The sequence below is a fragment of the Myotis lucifugus genome, unplaced genomic scaffold, assembly GCF_000147115.1.
Source record: "Myotis lucifugus unplaced genomic scaffold, Myoluc2.0 scaffold_14, whole genome shotgun sequence".
NCBI lineage: Eukaryota > Metazoa > Chordata > Mammalia > Chiroptera > Vespertilionidae > Myotis > Myotis lucifugus.
In genome coordinates this window covers 9,435,368-9,452,980 of record NW_005871062.1, presented here as the reverse complement: position 1 = coordinate 9,452,980, position 17,613 = coordinate 9,435,368, and the positions used below count along the sequence as shown (strand labels likewise).

The 17,613-nt window shown below is 45.1% G+C and overlaps 1 protein-coding gene and 1 non-coding gene across 3 annotated transcripts in view; both read right to left on the bottom strand.

Moving 5' to 3' along the window:
• The window catches only part of IGF2BP2 (insulin like growth factor 2 mRNA binding protein 2), a 149,997-nt gene that overhangs the window by 33,634 nt on the left and 98,750 nt on the right, over positions 1 to 17,613 (bottom strand). For both annotated transcript variants that reach the window (XM_014452262.2, XM_023750589.1), the window contains exons 3-5: positions 6,252 to 6,300; positions 4,278 to 4,329; positions 1,719 to 1,782 (exon numbers count right to left, since the gene is read on the bottom strand). In XM_014452262.2, the coding sequence (XP_014307748.1) occupies positions 1,719 to 1,782; positions 4,278 to 4,329; positions 6,252 to 6,300 (165 nt within the window). The remainder of the gene's footprint in view (positions 1 to 1,718; positions 1,783 to 4,277; positions 4,330 to 6,251; positions 6,301 to 17,613) is intronic.
• LOC111825126 lies at positions 8,949 to 9,055 on the bottom strand. Its single transcript, XR_002828249.1, has one exon. It is a non-coding gene; the product is annotated as a U6 spliceosomal RNA (small nuclear RNA).

Below are 17,613 nucleotides of genomic sequence, written 5' to 3'. Positions count from 1 at the left end.
TTCAATAAAAGCAGCAAAGTAATGTGTAGAAAGGTCCTACCAAAGTGGCAGCTGGACAAGACTGCAAAGGTGAGTTATTGGTATAGATGTGTGCAAAAGTCAGTAGCAAATGAGTTACTGCCTTTTCCGATACAAAATTAACTTTTTAAAAACCACTGGTATGGCTGAAACCGGTTTGGCTCAGTGGATAGAGCGTTGGCCTGCGGACTGAAAGGTCCCAGGTTCAATTCTGGTCAAGGGCATGTACCTGGATTGCGGGCACATCCCCAGTAGGAGGTGTGCAGGAGGCAGCTGATCGATGCTTCTCTCTCATCGATGTTTCTAACTCTCTATCTCTCTCCCTTCCTCGCTGTAAAAAATCAATAAAATATATTAAAAAAAAAAACCACCGGTATGAAAATTTTATATATATATATATATATATATATATATATATATATATATATATATATAATAGTATATAATAGTAAAAGGTTGGAATATGAATATATATATATATATATATATATATATTCATATTCCAACCTTTTACTATTATATACAGTCTTCATGTGTGTTGAAACCTTGAAAAAGAAATAAATCTGTATTCCTGGGATGTATAACCAAGCATGACCCTATTCTAGTTACAGTGACCTTTAAGAACTTCCTATAAAAAGGAACTTATTTTTGTTGTATTTCTGAAAACCTCAATCCCACGTCCGTTAACAGTCAAGCTCAAAAGTAACCTCCACTGAAGCAGTTTAGTCATGAATGGGGACTAGGGAGTGAATGGGGGTAGGAAAAAGAACCCAAGCCAGATGCTCCTTGATTCATATCCTCCAGATACCTCTCCCTGCTGCTGCTGTCACTGAGGTGGATCCCCCCTTCAACAGAGGAAAAATGGATGTCTGAGTGTCCGTTCAATTAGTGTGGATAGCCGAAACCGGTTTGGCTCAGCGGATAGAGCGTCGGCCTGCGGACTGAAAGGTCCCAGGTTCGATTCCGGTCAAGGGCATGTACCTGGGTTGCAGGCACATCCCCAGTGGGAGATGTGCAGGAGGCAGCTGGTCGATGTTTCTCTCTCATCGATGTTTCTAACTCTCTATCTCTCTCCCTTCCTCGCTGTAAAAAATCAATAAAATATATTTTCCGTTCAGTTAGTGTGGATAAAAAGTAAGGTTTGGCCCGGCCAGTGTGGTTCAGTGGTTGAGCGTCGACCTGTGAACCAGGCGGTCCCGGGTTCGATTCCCGGTCAAGGGCACATGCCCGGGTTGTGGGCTCCATGCCCAGGATGGGGTGTGCAGGAGGTAGTTGATCCGTGATTCTCTCTCATCATCCATGTTTCTATCTCTCTCTCCCTCTCTCTTCCTCTTTCTCTCTAAAAATCAATAAAAACAAATTTAAAAAAAAATTAAGGTTTGTGCTGCTTCATCCGGTGCCTGGAGGAAGCTCCAGGTGGAAGTGGCTCCCGTGGTGAAGCAGAGTCCCGGCCACAGCATCACAGCCGGCTCTACTCCTGACCAGGCCAAGAACACTCCCACCTCGGTTTTGATGCCACAGCTCAATTCTCAAGATAAAGTCTCTGTGCAATCAACAAAGAGACATCCTGGTATAAATGCTCTGGAATTCCAGTGACACGTCAAAGGTCTGCATCTTTTCAAAATGGTTTATAAACACAGGACTCAATGGGATTCAAAGATAACCACTCAGAAACTTTAAGGAAGCCCAAATGCACTTACGTTTTTGCTTCTTCTCTTGTTGAATATGTGACGTTGACAACGGCAGTTTCTGTGTCTGTGTTGACTGGGGAAGAAGCAAAAACTACATTGTCATAGAGAAAAAAGCTGCCACCCTCTGGCTCAATGTAAACAGGCTTACTTTTGAGAAAAATGCACAAAATAATTCACTGCCCTAACTCTAGAGTTACTTGAATCTCTGTATTTATTTATTTATATTCATAATGATTTGTAACCAATTGTATATACATATTTGTAATCAATTTATATATAACGCAAACCTATATTTTCACTTATTTTTTAAACACTTTTGCATGGTTACTTCTACATTTTCTTGTATTTTTTTAATGCCTACATAAAATTGTAATAACTGTGCCATGATTTTTTTTCAATCCCCACCTGAGGATAGTTTTCCACGGATTTTAGAGAAAGTGGAAGAGAGAGGAAAAGATAGAGAGAAATATCAATGTGAGAGAAACACATCGATTGGTTGCCTCCTGCACGAGGACCGGAATCAAACCCGGGACCCTTTGGTCTGCAGGCCGACGCTATATCCACTAAGCCAAACTGGCTAGGGCAACTGTGTCATGATTTTTGCCTGACCATCCCTCAAATGTTGACAAATGGATTGTTTTCAGTATTTGCTATTCTAAAAAAAAGTGTTGCTGAAAACCATATTTGTTGCAAACATCATTAATTTTAGGTCTTTTGAATTACTTTTTTAAGCCAATCACAGAAGAAAAAATAAACTGGGTAAAAGAACATAATGCTTTTAATGTATAATTTCAAGTTACTTTCCTAAAAGTTTGTATCAATTTATTATACCACTATCAAGGTATAAATTTTATTTGTTATAATTTGCATTTAGTTTTAAGTAATTGGATATATATGGAAAATAAGAAAGTATTTTAATTTTAATTTTTCTTTCATTGATAAGGTTGAATTACTCCTTTTGTTTCCCTTTGACTGAACTCCTTGACTGTGGGAGTTAAACCTAGTAACTGCATACAATAATTAAAGAAAACTGGCAATCCCGACTCACTTGGCTAAAGGAGAGAACACATAAACTCTAAGGATGGCCAATAAGAAATCATTTTGTGAGCTGGTTATTGTCTTTCATTTGCTTCTTCATCCAAGTCAGAAGTTGAAAATAAATTCAAAAGGAAAGATAAAATTTGTTCAATTCAAGCTAGTAAACTTAAAGCAAAAATATTGATCCCCACTCCCCCCGCCAAAAAACAACAACAACAAGAAGACATGACTAAATCAAACCCTCCCTTCAAATGTTTTAAGCGACTGGGAGACCTGGAGTTAACAACAACATGAAGTTAAGGCTAATAATTCAAGAAAACCACAATAAAGCTCCTTTTCAAAGTAATAATAAGACCCTATAGCAGTGATGGCGAACCTATGACACGCGTGTCAGAGGTGACACGCGAACTCATTTTTTTGATTGATTTTTCTTTGTTAAATGGCATTTAAATATAGAAAATAAATATCAAAAATATAAGTCTTTGTTTTACTATGGTTGCAAATATCAAAAAATTTCTCTCTGTGACACGGCACCAGAGTTAAGTTAGGGTTTTTCAAAATGCTGACACGCCGAGCTCAAAAGGTTCGCCATCACTGCCCTATAGAGTAGGGATTCTTAATCTTGGAACTATACTAAAGCTTTAGGAATTCTATAACCTGACTCTCCCTACCCAACCCAAAGATTCAAATCTGTGGATATATGAATTTTCCTGGTTTATAATTTCCATTAGATTCTCAAAAAGGTTATAGTTTATCCCATAACTTCAAAGTAGCCACAGCCTTCGTGGGGAGGGAACGAGTAAGCCTTAGGGAGGAACTGCCACTGAGATTTACACGTCATAAACGTGAGCCCAGCCCTGGCCTTTGCCCAGGGAGTGTTCCAATCGCTCTCTAACCCACATCATGTTTTAGAAGGTAAAAGTAAAAATAAGGGAGCAGAAGAGTATGTATTTCGTGGGCATTTATTACACTGTTCCCAAGACAGTGGCTCTCTAAGTTGAGTACCTACAAAAATCACGTGGGAGTACTTGTTTAAAATACAGATGCATGAACTCTTGCCCCAGAAGGTCTTGTTTGTAGGTCTAGGGGGAGCCCGAGGAATATGCATTTTTACGACCACTCCAGAGGATTCTGGCATAGGAGTCCTACTTCTTGAGAAACACTCGGTCCAAGATTGTTATTTTTAGCGAGGAAGAAGGAAGTTGTTATAATAGTGTAAATCCAATTACTTCCAAGTGAATTACTCGGATCCCAGCCTGACAGTGTTTGTCCAATGCTTGAGCCCATTACAGAGTATTAAAAAATAGCCTGAACATCATATTCCTTGAAAAAACAAATTATATAAATATGGGTAGATAGGTTATATATAGACATCTCTCACACATAGATACACAAACATATACTCTAAGAAGCTTGTTTGTTTCAAAGGAGTTTGAACTTATTATTTTTCCCAGGAGTTGACCCAACCTACAAGATATAATAGATAACATCCCTCTCCAAATTCAGTTGGCTAATTTCCTCACTTATTACCTTGTTCGACATTCTCCACTGTCCCATACTGAGCCAAAAGTCCATCCAAGACCTGAAAGAGAGAGCTTCAATGTCAGAATGGCAACACAAGATTGTACTCACAGAAACAGTGCAGTGCTCTCTCCACGCAAATGAACCATCGCAAAACAAGGACGGTGACAGGACCAGCACAATCAAATTGATATTTCAAGTCTTCCATAAAAACAGTTGGACCTGAATAAATATGTGGGACTTTGATGTGCTTCCTGGGTTCCAAGTAATCTGTCCCCTGACATGACACCAGCATTTCAGTCTCAGTAACTGTCAATCACGTTCATTCTGATGGTTGGAACCTATTTTCTGCTCTTGAAATGAGAGCAGAATCAAGTACAAGGCTCACTGTTTCTTGGAAGCTTTAACCATTCTTCCTTTGGTTTTCTCTAGGAATCTCTTTATTTTACAGAACAGGAGGATGTGTATGTTTGACGTTTTGCACAATAAAAAGATTTTTTACAGTAATGAAAATACTGCCTCGCTGGTGTGGCCCAGAGGTTGAGTGTCGACCCAAGCACCAAGAGGTCACAGGTTCGATTTCCGGTCAGGACACGCCCCCCCAGTGGAGGGTGTACAGGAGACAGCTGACTGCTGTTTCTCTCTCATCAATGTTTCTCTCTCTCTCCCTCTCCCTTTCTCTCTATAATCAATAAAAACACATTTTTTTAAAAAGTTTTGAAGTAATGAATATATTAGACAGAACATATCTTTCCTTTACAGCTATTTTTATTTCATTTGGGTTGGGGAATAAAATATCAGGCAGATTGTTTTTAAATAATGCAATAATGCCACTCCTCATATTCTATATCTTATTTATTTATTATTAATTTTTAAAAAATCTTCACCTGAGGATATGTTTTCCATTGATTTCTTTAGAGAAAGTGGGAGGGAGAGAGAGGAGGGGGAGAGAGAGAAAGATACATTGACGCAAGAGAGACACAGTGATTGGTTGCCTCCCACTTGCACCATGACCGGGGCCAGGAATCGAACCTGCAGCCCTTCGATCCTCGGGCCAACACTCTAACCACTGGGCAAAACCGGCCAGGGCATTAAATTTCTTTATTGTTGACACTATTACAGATGTCCTCCATTTGCCCCCCTTTGCCCACCTCCATCCAGTTCCCGCCACCCCTCCTCTGGCCTTCACCACTGCTATGTGTCCAAGGGCTATGCATGTATGTTCTTTGGCTACTCTTTTCACCTTCATTTATCCAGTCTCCCACCCCTCCCCCCCCGACCTCTGTCAGTCTGTTCATATGTCCATTTATTTGAAGGTAGCAATCTTATAAGAAGTTTTACAATTCAGAAAATATATCTTAACTGTTATTCATAGCAGTTAATTCAAAATAAACAAAAAACTTGCTCAAAATAACAAAACTATTGGTTTTGCATGGATCCCCCCCCCCTCAAAATCATAATTTAGAAAGTTAAAAATTGTTTACAAAATCATGAGATAAAAATCACAAACCATGCTTGGCCGGTGTTGCTCAGTGGTTGAGCGTCTACCCATGAACCAGGAGGTCACGGTTCAATTCCCGGTCCAGGCACATGCCCAAGGTGTGGGCTCGATCCCCAGGAGGGGTGTGCAGGAGGCAGCCAATCAATGATTCTCTCTCATCATTGATGTTTCTATCCCTCTCTCTCTCCTTTCCTCTCTCTGAAATCAATTTTAAGAAACATAGTTTTAAAAAATCACAAACCAGGTATACATTTTATTTTAAAGTTTGTTGGTGCTTGAGAAGACAGAACCTGAAAGATCGACTCGCACATTCTGCATGATGAGAGGGTCAGACACCACCCCAAACTCATGGCAGATCGTGCACATTAGGGCACTGGGAAAGGTGCGACAAGTCTGAGGACCTCCAGTTCCTAACTGTGAAAGGGAACTAAAAGAGGACGGAAAGCGAGAGGACAGTGAAAACAGAAGTGACACTGGCTTACCTCCCACTGCAGGTGAGGAGGGATGTTTCTAATCTGAATTTTTCTGCTCCTGTAAAAATAAAAGCACAGACTATACAACACTTTCTCCAGGATGCAAACTTAAATAAAAACAGGCTAAGACCATAATTTGAGTTCACTTTCCCACTGTGTTCACCGAGGCATCAGCAAGAGATTTCCACTGTGAATCATGACTATCATGTTTTAAGGTTTTCAATTACTTGGGGGAGGGAGGGGTTTTTCTAAAAAAATCCAAGAAGTCAGAACAAGCTAAACAGTTTAAATGCAGATTTGCCTTTCCAATTTCCTACCAAAGTGATTAGAACTTAAATTGCCATACAGGTTCTAATTCTAGGATTATCACCTTCCTCCTCAAAATATATGGTCCTGCAAATGACCCTATCCCAGCGGTTCTCAACCTGTGGGTCGCGACCCCTTTGGGGGTCGAACGACTCTTTCACAGGGGTCGCCTAAGACCAGCGGAAAACACATGTATAATTACATATTGTTTTTGTGATTAATCACTATGCTTTAATTATGTTCAATTTGTAACAATGAAATTGGGGGTCACCACAACATGAGGAACTGTATTAAAGGGTCGCGGCATTAGGAAGGTTGAGAACCACTGCCCTATCCCAAAGGGCACATCCGTTAAAACTTGATAGCTGAAATCACATATGTAATATGCTTAAACAAGATCAGGTTTCATTTATCCCTTACCTAACACTGTACATCTTCTCTTTAAAAAAATTATCTTCATTTTTGAATAGATAATACAGTCATAATTCAAGAATTAGAATACTATACAAAGGTATAATAAAGTCTAACTCCCACTCACCCTCTGCCTCATCTTTTACAGAAATAAACATTTTTACTTCTGGCTTGTGTATCCTTCAGTTTCTTTATGCAGATAACAGCAAATACAAAATTAATTCGTATTTTCCCTTTTCTTACAGAAATATTTGCATGTTCTATACACTTGCTGCACTGCCCCCCCCCCCGCCCCCCGCGCCCTCTCACCTAACAGTAATATATTGGAGATTTTTCTATGTTGGTAGATAGAAAGTGTTCTCATTCTATTTTATAACCTGAATGCACTGAAGTGTATTTAACCCACCCTACTGGTGAACGTTTGGGCCTTCTCCTGCTTTTTTATTCAGAGGATTGTGTTCTTTTTCCAGGATATCCTGCTGGTCTGATAACTGAGTCATGTAGATGGTTTCTGGATTTTGTTAAGCATTAAAATTAGGCAGAAAAAAAAGAATAGGAATATGAGAATAAGAATTTCTCTATCTTTTTAAAAATTATATTTTTTATTGATTTCAGAGAGGGAAAGAGAGATAGAAACATCAATGGTAAGAGAGAATCATTGACCAGCTGCCTCCGGCAGGCCCCCTACTGGGGATTGAGCCCACAACCCAGGCATGTGCCCTGCCCGGGAATTGAACCCGTGACCTCCTGGTTCATAGGTCGACGCTCAACCCCTGAGCCATACTAGTTCGGCTCTCCTGTCTTTTTTGAATGACTCTGTCACCACGCCCAAATTCCCTTTCATGACCCTGTTACTGCCCCCTTCTCTGTCTCTTCATTGTTAAACAATTTAGCTGGGGAAATAAAATCATAGTTAATTGTTGAGAAATCTGTGATTTGCAGAACCATTTCACATGTATTTTTAAAAAGGTAAAATGCCGGATTGCATGTGGGGAAGATAATGCCATAGTTTTCGGGCATATGTTCAATTAGCCAGGAGTCTGATCAGCCACCTTGGGAACTCCAACTTGTTATCTATCTAACTCAGACATTGTTATCCCTCCTGCTGGGGACCTGAGTAGAGAACAAAGTTAACATAAATTGTAGGAACTCAGCTCACAGAATCTCAAGTTGCATTTAAAAATTAGGCCAGCTAAGGCTTGTGGGACCCCCAGGTAAACTGCAACAGAAGCAACAGAAGAAGCAAGGAGATTCCTGTGAGAGAGTGGGATTCAATGAGATTCTCCCCAGCGAGGTCCCATCTGTTTCCATAGCAATTCTGAGCTCCATCAGATGACACAGGGAGGGAAACGGCATGGATTGTGCATGATCTGTAAGAGGGGCAAGTGTGCTATCCTACTCCAAGGACTGTGGGAGCTCTGGCCACACCCCTCCTCCCCTCCATGCTACAGTCAGATTCCACTGCCTCCCATGCCCTCATTAGTATGTGTTTGAGGCACTTTATCTGTTGCCCATTCCTCATTAGTTCTCAAAGTTCCCCTAAAAGCGTCTGCACATTCTGTACAAGAGTCATTCTGTGCTAAATTGAACCAGGACCTAGGGCTCCTCCGGGAAGCAAATGAATAACTGGTGATAGCCAAAGCCAATCTCTCTCTTTCTCACACACAGAGGCAGGGCACAGGAAATGATTAAGAGTCAATAAAACAAATTGTTTAGTCACTTCGTTACAAAATTATTAGGAACAATTGCCTCTGCCTCTATGGAATCTAAAATAAATGTAGTCTAATAGTTGTTAGAAAACTAAATGCTTTCAGCACAAAAACTGTTGAAAAGTAAACAGAGGAGTTTTGGTTTGGTTTTGTTTTTGAGGGGGGAGGAGGGGGACATGATCAGAGTGAAGTCCTTGTGGATATGAGCAGTGTTACAGGCCAAACCATAAAAGGATGAAATCGGACATTGCGGTGGCCCGCTGTAAAGAGCTTTTTCTTTTTAATTATGGAATGCTTCACGAATTTGCGTGTCATCCTTGTGCAGGGGCCATGCTAGTCTTCTCTGTATCGTTCCAATTTTAGTGTATGTGCTGCCGCAGCGAGCACAAGAGTTTTGAGCCAGGAGGGCTGCAGTTATTATCCCAGGAACTTCCAATATAAACTCACGTCCACAAAATCATAAACCCCCGAGTGGCTCTAACAAACACACTCATGCTTTATGAGCATTCAGGGACAGGAACGATTGAAAGTCCAGTGCTTGAATGACCAGAAGTCACAGAAACAATAAGCAGGTGTCTGAGACGTGGTGCCTCATTTACCTCCTATCCCCTCTCAAAGAGTTGACCAGCTCTTCAAAAGGCCCTGACCTTTTAAGAGGTTGCTAATACAATCCCAGATTTCCCTTCCACAGAAAACATCAGCAATTCTTAATTACTATTGAATGAGGTGGGAGGGGATAAGAGAAAAACCAACTGGATGATGGTTTAGGTAAAGATGAGGTGATCCTGAGAAGTCAGGTCAGAGGAGGTGATGAAGGGATTAACTAGTGAACACCTCCACAGAGTCAGGCCCCTGGCTGACAGGCTCTCCTGGTCCATGGCTGGAGGCTGAGTGTACCTGCAAGCCTAATAAACCTTTGCTACCATCACTGGCCCCAACCAGGGCTGTGCTGAACTTCCTGCAGCAAGACGAAGTTTGAGAACCCTCCCAAAACATGGATTGTTGAGTGGAGAAGGGTGGAGTGAAGTACAGACAGGTAGACAGAGTCCTCAGGAGGTTAGGACATTCAGGTGTGCCTGAGTACGAGCAGGCATTTAGATTTGGAAAGGTGAGAGGTAGAGAGGTAAGGCTGAGTCTTTGCGAGCCAAACATCTGCATGCCAGCTTCTAGCTTTCCAACACCAAACCGAATAAGAACTGGAAGCATTTTCTGTAATGCTTGTATTCTGCTGTGATGAAGATCCCAGGTAGCAAAACCAAAATGTGCTTCTACAAAGGTGATTAATTACTTTTAGAAGGGCTTCAACCCATTATCCGTAATTAACACTAACTAGGGTAAGCACAAATATTTTCACATCATAACTTGTGCATAAACACGATGTACTACAAGTTATAATCTGAGTATATAAATGCCTGCCTTGTGTGGCACATGGTAAATACAGAATCAGCTCTGCAAAGGCAAAGGGAGCCCCGTGCCCCGTGACCAACAACTGTGCCATCCTTTCAGCATTTCTTCATTTTCAAATAATTGTTTCCTTTAGTTCTCCCAACAGCATCAAATCCCTCTCCCTCCCTCCTTCCCTCCTTCCCTTCCGTCTTTTCCACTTTTTTTCCTCCTTAGCTCAAGTAGCATCTAAAACAGCAGGTGCCCAGCAATCAGCAAATTCTCCAGGAGCAGTTGTTGCTGACAGCTGGCTTCTTTTTCCTGGCCCACTCCATCCCCTACTCTTGTCTTCCAACTATAAGAACATGTGATCATCGAAGACACTGACTCATCTCCAACCAAGCCAGCTCCTTTCACTCCAGTTTATGCTCATCAGCTCAGCACAACAGGCTGCTGCTGACTGGAAACCGCTGGGGGAGACATTTCCTGACACAGTGGGCACCACATTCACTTCCTGTGATGGGATTAGACACAATGACTCATGTGGACGTGGTGGGTTTTTCCCCCTGAAGACAAGAAGTACAATGGCATGCACTGACTAACTGAAGAAATTATTTCACAATTAAAAACTCAAGCCAGAAGCAGTGAGTCCTCAATGTTTGGGAACAAGTGATAAACAACAGCCTTGTACCTCTGAAAAGAAGGCACTATTTCCAGCTGTTATAAGACTTTGATCTTATTTGTCATAGTCAGGATGATGATCAAGGAAAATTAAATTCATCTCTAATACAGCCCTAAATCCCAGAGAAAGGCAGGAGCGAGCCAGCTAAGCCACACCCCTCACACAGGAACTCCTCCCCCATGCCCAGGTAAACCAGCCAGCACTCACCTACCCTGAGGACTGGGGTGGGGGTGAGGGGACAATCCAAACCACCCCGCACCCAAATGTTCTGACTGGAGGTTAAATACTGGATATTTTATTTGATTTTGGAGAACAGAATGATTTCTAAGGTTAAACTAAAAGCTTTTCCAAATTCAATTATCAAATGCTCACTAAATATTCTCCTACATAATAAAAGCATAATATGCAAATCAACCGAACAGCAGAACAACCAGTCGGCAGGGGGTGGGGCTGGCAGGTGGCACCAGGCCAGCCAAGGCGCGTGCCAGCGGGCAGAGGGAGGGGACGACGATGGGGGCGGGGGGAAGGGAGGGCGCCCTGGCAGCAACCAGCAGTGGCGGAGGGGATTGGGGGAGCAGGGCCACGCTGACTGGAGCCATCCCCTGATCGGCCACCTGGTTGCCTCTCGCAGACCAGGCAGCGGCAGGATGATGGGGGCAGTGCCTTCCCCTGATTGGTCCAGTCACCTCCCGCAGAGGGAGACTACTGGCAACGGTGGCAACAGTGGGGTGATGAGGGCAGCGCTGTAACCCTGATCACCTGCACGGTTGCTTCCTGCAGAGGGAGGCCTGACTGCAGCTTAAGCCATCAGTAGGACATCCCCTGAGGGCACCCGGACTGTGAGAGGGTGCAGGCCAGGCTGAGGGACACCTCCGCCCCCAGTGCATGAATTTTCATGCACTGGCCTCTAGTCCTATATAATAAAAGCCTAATATGCTAAGTGTCCGGTCATCTGGTCGGCCATTCAACCAATCAAAGCGTAACATGCTAATGATATGCTACGGCCGCTCCACCGCTCGCTATGACATGCACTGACTACCAGGGGGCAGACGCTCTGACCAGTAGGTTAGCTTGCTGCTGGGGTCCGGCTGATCGGGACTGAGCAAGACGGGCCAGACATGCCCTGAAGCCCTCCTTTGGTCCCTCCCTGGCTGGCCAACCTCCAGTGTCCCTCCCCAGCCCCAATCATGCACCAATGGGGTCCCTCAGCCTGGCCTGCGCCCTCTCACAATCCAGGCTGAAGGACACCCCCCCCCCCAGTGCGTGAATTTCATGCACCGGGCCTCTAGTCTATATATATATAAAAGCCTAATATGCTAATTGTCCCAGCAGGAGGTCAACCACAGTTCCTTTCAAGGTGCACAAACTCATGCACCAGGCCCCTAGTCCTATCTAATAATAGACAAACATGGTAATTAACCGTACCTCCAACACGCTTCCCATTGGCTAATCAGGGCGATATGCAAATTAACTGCCAACCAAGATGGCGGCCGGCAGCCAGGCAGCTGAAGCGAACAGGAGGCTTGCTTGCTCCAGTGATGGAGGAAGCCAAAGTTCCCCGCCTGCCACTGCCGGCCTCTGAGCTGCACTCTAAGAAACAATGTTGCAATTATAGAAGCTAAACAAACCCCAGAAACCTGCTTTCAGCCAGCCGGGCCTCAGAGCTGGAGCTGCAACAGTGTTTCAATTATAGAAGCCAAACAAACCCAGATACCTGCTTTCAGCAGCCAAGGTCTCAGAGCTGGAGCCGAGCCTCAGAGCTAAAGCCGGCTCTCAGTTCCAGTGACAGCCATAGAAGGTAAATAAATCCAAGAATAAAAAAGAAAAAGAAAAAAAGGAGAGGTTGAGAGCTTCAGTCACCCGCCAGCCTGAAAACGGCCCTCAGCCCCTCACCCAGACTGGCCAGGCACCCCAGTGGGGACCCCCACCCTGAAGGGGGTGTGACCAGCTGCAAACAGCCATCAGCCCCTCATCCAGGCTGGCCAGGCACCCAAGCGGGACCCCCACCCTGATCCGGGACACCCTTCAGGGCAAACCAGCCGGCCCCCACCTGTGCACCAGGCCTCTATCCTATATAGTAAAAGGGTAATATGCAAACTGACCCTAACAGCAGAAGGACTGGGAATGACTGGTCACTATGACACACACTGACCACCAGGGGGCAGACGCTCAATGCAGGAGCTGCCCTCTGGTGATCAGGGCGCTCTCACATGGGAGGAGCTCTGCTCAGCCACAAGCCAGGCTGATGGTTGCCAGTACAGCGGTGGTGGTGGGAGCCTCTTCTGCCTCCTCAGCAGCACTAAGGATGTCCGACTGCAGTTTAGGCCTGCTCCCCGCTGGCAAGTGGACATCCCCCGAGGCTGCCAGGCTGCCAGAGGGATGTCTGATTGCCATCTTAGGCCCAATCCCCCGGGGAACGGGCCTAAGCCAGCAGGTGGTCATCCCCTGAGGGGTCCCAGACTGCAAGAGGGCACAGGCTGAGCTGAGGGACCCCCCCCTCCCCGCCGAGTGCACAAATTTTTGTGCACCGGGCCTCTAGTATATAATAAAAGCCCAGCGACTGCATGGCAGAATGACAAGAATGAACGGCCAACCAGTTGCTATGATGCAAACTGACCACCAGGGGGCAGACACTCAATGCAGGAGCTGCTCCCTGGTGGTCAGTCTGCTACTACAGTGGGAGCGCTGCTCAGCTGACCAGGATGAGTGGCTGCGAATCCCGGGCCGACGGGCAGGAACCTGGGCTGCGATCATTACCTCCTCGCCTCAGGCTCCTCCTCCTTGCTCCCTGCCACCTCCTCCGACGCCTGCAGGCCGCGCAGCACTGCCACCAGACTCGCAGACCTGACCCCGGAGGCTGGGAGGCGGGTTTGTGGCCACCGCAGGATTGAGGCCTACTCCGCCGCCGCCTCTCACTGCTACTGTCCCTGGGCCCAGCCCCAACCAGTTCCCTGGAGGGGCAAGTGCTCCAGCTCCACAGAAGATGCCGGATCAGGGAGCAGCTGCTCAGACGGCAGGTCCACAGCCACTCAGCTGACTGGGATGACCGGCGCTCCCACGGTGGGTGGATCCCCACAAGCCACGCCCCCCACCAGTGCCCGAATCCCATGCACCAGGCCTCTAGTCTATTATATGCCAAGCACTTAGGTTCTGGGGTATAGTAGTGAACAAAATAGAAATGTCCTCACATTGCTTACAGTCTAGGAGTAAAGAACAGTAACAACAACAATTAACACTCACATAAGAGAATACTGACCTCAGCAACCCTTAGATCTCTCTACTTAATTTCAGTAATAATGAAAAGAAGAATATACTTTAGAGTTGGTCCCTTGGTCTAATGAAATCTTCAAGGAAAAAGGTGATCCCTGCTGTTTCCTAGCTCATATTTTTATGTTTTAACTAGAAATGGACAAAATATCTTTTCACACCTATTTCTGCTCAGTAACCTTATAAAGTAATTGCAGCTAGTAAATAGCAACACTCAAGCCCTTGTTTCCAAGCGTATGGGAGTTAAAGCTGGGACAGGTATTTCTGTCTAACAGCAGTAAGATACCTGCCTTCTCACAGGGGGTGTTGCTAAAGCTTTCCTTGTCACCCAGGGTCTGCCCCTGGCACTTAGCCCCCTGAGGTTTCCGCTGCTACCTGATGGGGTACTCTGGAGAAAATAAAAAAGGTTATACCAAGAGTTATTTTTCAAAATTGGGAGAGGAGTCATAAAAGTAACTTCTCATACAATACCAATCTCTATATATAAAAGCCTAAGTGACCGTTACAACCGAACAATCGGAAGGACAGGTTGACTGGTCGCTATGACGTGCACTAACCACCAGTGGGCAGACGCTCAATGCAGGAGCTGCCCCCTGCTCAGCTAGAAGCCGGGCTCACAGCTGGCGAGCGCAGCTGCAGTGGCAGCAGCGCTGCCGAGTGGTGGTGGCGGCAGGCGCAGCGGCTCCACGATGAGCAGCAGCAGAGCTGTGCCCTCCCCAGCTGGGGCTCCTCTCCGGCTGTCTGCCGCTTTAGCACTGCTACATCCCTTGGGGGATGTCGGACTGCCAGGTTTCGGCCAGGCCTGTGGAGATTGGGCGGAAACCCGGCAGTCCAACATCCCCTGAGAGGGCCCCAATTGCAAGAGGGTGCAGGTCAGGCTAAGAGACCCCATCTGTGCACTGGGCCTCTAGTAAAAAATAAAAGTACTTCACATGACACACACACAAAATCAGTGAACATCTTTAATACCTCATAAGGTGTTGGTTGATTAGTAAAAAAGAAAATTGTCAGCTCTTTAAGCTAAGTTACATGATTTGACTGCAATGAAATTCACTTTGCAAACTCTTGAAAATAGACAACTTTAAAAACAGATGAATGAACTGGGGGAAATGGTATATAAATTATTGAAAAAGGATCCCGTCATCTGAATGAGGCTTCATCTTGAGATTCCTTTACATCGATTTTGAAATGAGACAAATGAGTAGGGACGTAACTCCAAATACACACCTGTGATTTATAACCAATTTTGGGAGACCAGCCTTCCACAGAGGAAACGCTAGATTCCCAAGCTGTGCCCTTCCTGAGCGATGCCCATCCTCTCCCTGCCCCTGCGCATCCCATTCTAACCTGGTGCCAGGCACCCAGGAGTCGCTCGTGGACGCTGGATGAATGAACTCGTGTCTGTGACAGGGTTAACCTCTGGCGCTTAGGCACGGAATTCCTTCCAGCTGCTGATTCACACTCTCTTCTGAGTTCCCTGTCTTACAAAGACAGGACGCAGAGCATCTGTCTCCGTTGGTTTCGGACTTTTCATCACTTCCTCCCAAGCCAGCACCAACAGCCGGGCAGGCACCAGCAGTACCCATCCATGGGAAGTGGCATATGGGTGTCAATGCCTGACTTGCACAAAGATGAACAATCTACCTGGCTCAGCAGGTACCACAGGAGGTCATGTGACCACAGCTTCAGATTCCATCTCTTCCCTCTTCCTTCCCTGGATGCAGCCCAGGGCAGCCTCCTACTTCAGGGACCCTGTTCCTTTCACTGTATGGAGCCAGGTCCTCAGCAGCATAACTGAGGCAGGAAGAGAGTTGAGCAGGTGCCCTCCCCACAGCGGTTCACAGAGTCCCAGCCTCCTGGGTATTGTGCTGAGCTTCTGTCCTCTCCTCTCATTGGTCCCTCATCAAACCCCAGGGAATTATGAAAAAGTGCTCCAGTGCATCCTACAGATGAGGGCACCGTGGTTATTTCGACAGAAGCACGACGCTCTCACACTCCCCTTGCATCGCTCATTCCCAGCTCTGGTACCGCTGTGCTCAGGGGAGCTGGTACCTCCATTTTCCCAGGAAATGTGAATGAATCTGACTTCACCTGATGAGTCACCAGAGGGCACTGCATGGAGCCAGCACTGACCCAGAATAGAAACTACTGCCGTTGTACCAAAGCACCTGTGGATTCAGGCTAAAGACCTCTTTCAGGATAATTTCAGAAGCTGAGAAGTACCACTGGCAAACCAAGGGACTAAATACTTCTTCATTTAAGAGCACCTTGATTATTGTGCTTAATTCAGAATACTTTTGCTCTTTGGTTGCGGGGGGGATACAAAATTTTTAATATTCAAGCAAGATACTTGTGGAAATACAAACACCTTTATTTACTAATGTTTATAAGCAAAAGCAGAGGCCTTCATTTAGAGAACAATGACTTAAAAACATATATAAATGTATTCCCTGGACTTTCTAACAAGATAATTCTTCCTCACCCCTAATAGAACACTTTATGCTACCCAAGGCTACCATTATTTCAGCACGACAGAGAAACAGAGGGGGAGGAGCGCTGCGCAGGGAACGGGGGATCAGCCCTTGAACCGCAGCAGTACCTCGGAGAAGCTGTCATACTGATGTTGGGCCAGTCATTTAACCTCTCTGGTTAATACCTCAGGCATGAGGTATTTGAGACAATATGACAGGCAGTTAGACAAGATTCTTTCCAAATCTAAGATTCACTTTATTTTGGCAAAACAGAACTGTCACAGAGAGAAGGTAAGAAGCAGCAAGAAGTATCTCTATCAATCTTAGGCTACAAATAGAGACTGAATTAAAAAAAAATCATATCAACAAATCTTTCATTTTCTTCAGGTCACAATTTTTAATAACCTAATAAGTCAGTTAGATGGCAAAGTCCATAGTATTTTATAATGGGACTAGAGGCCTGGTACACGAAATTTGTGCACGGGTAGGGTCCCTAGGCCTGGCCGGCGAGCAGGGCTGATTGGGGCCTTCCAACTGCCAGCCGGGACCTCCCTTCCCAGCTGCTGGCCAGGCCTTCCTTTGTTCCACGCCGCCCCCTGCCCCGGGTCAGAGCACATCATAGCGATCGATGGAACTCCTGGTCTCCCAGTCGAACTCCCGTGGGGACACTTTGTATATTAGCTTTTTATATATATAGAGAGAGATGGCTTACAATCCAAAAATAGTTTGTGACTTCACCTGTATCACAACCCACCTCTACGGCCACCCTTGTCCCATTTCTGTCCTTTTCTATCTTATAGCAGAAAGCTTTATGTTTACACTTTCCCTACTGCCAAGGTTACTAAGGTATCTGGGTTTTGAAGGTACAATGTTATTTCATGAAATTTACTATGGGGGAGGGGGGGTTTGGCACAAAGTAGGAGCGTGTCCACTTCGTATAGGTATGTATAGGTCTTGGTGTGTAACCGAATGAGGAGACTATAATGCCTCCAAGGAATTCCACTGATGTCGTAACTCAGAGGATCAAAGCTTATTATGTTTCCCCTACAGAGAAACAGAGCTCTGGCCCATACGTCATATGTTGGTTAATTAGTGTTGTAGTGACACTCTACTTGTTATTGCAACTCTCATCTAAATAGCTC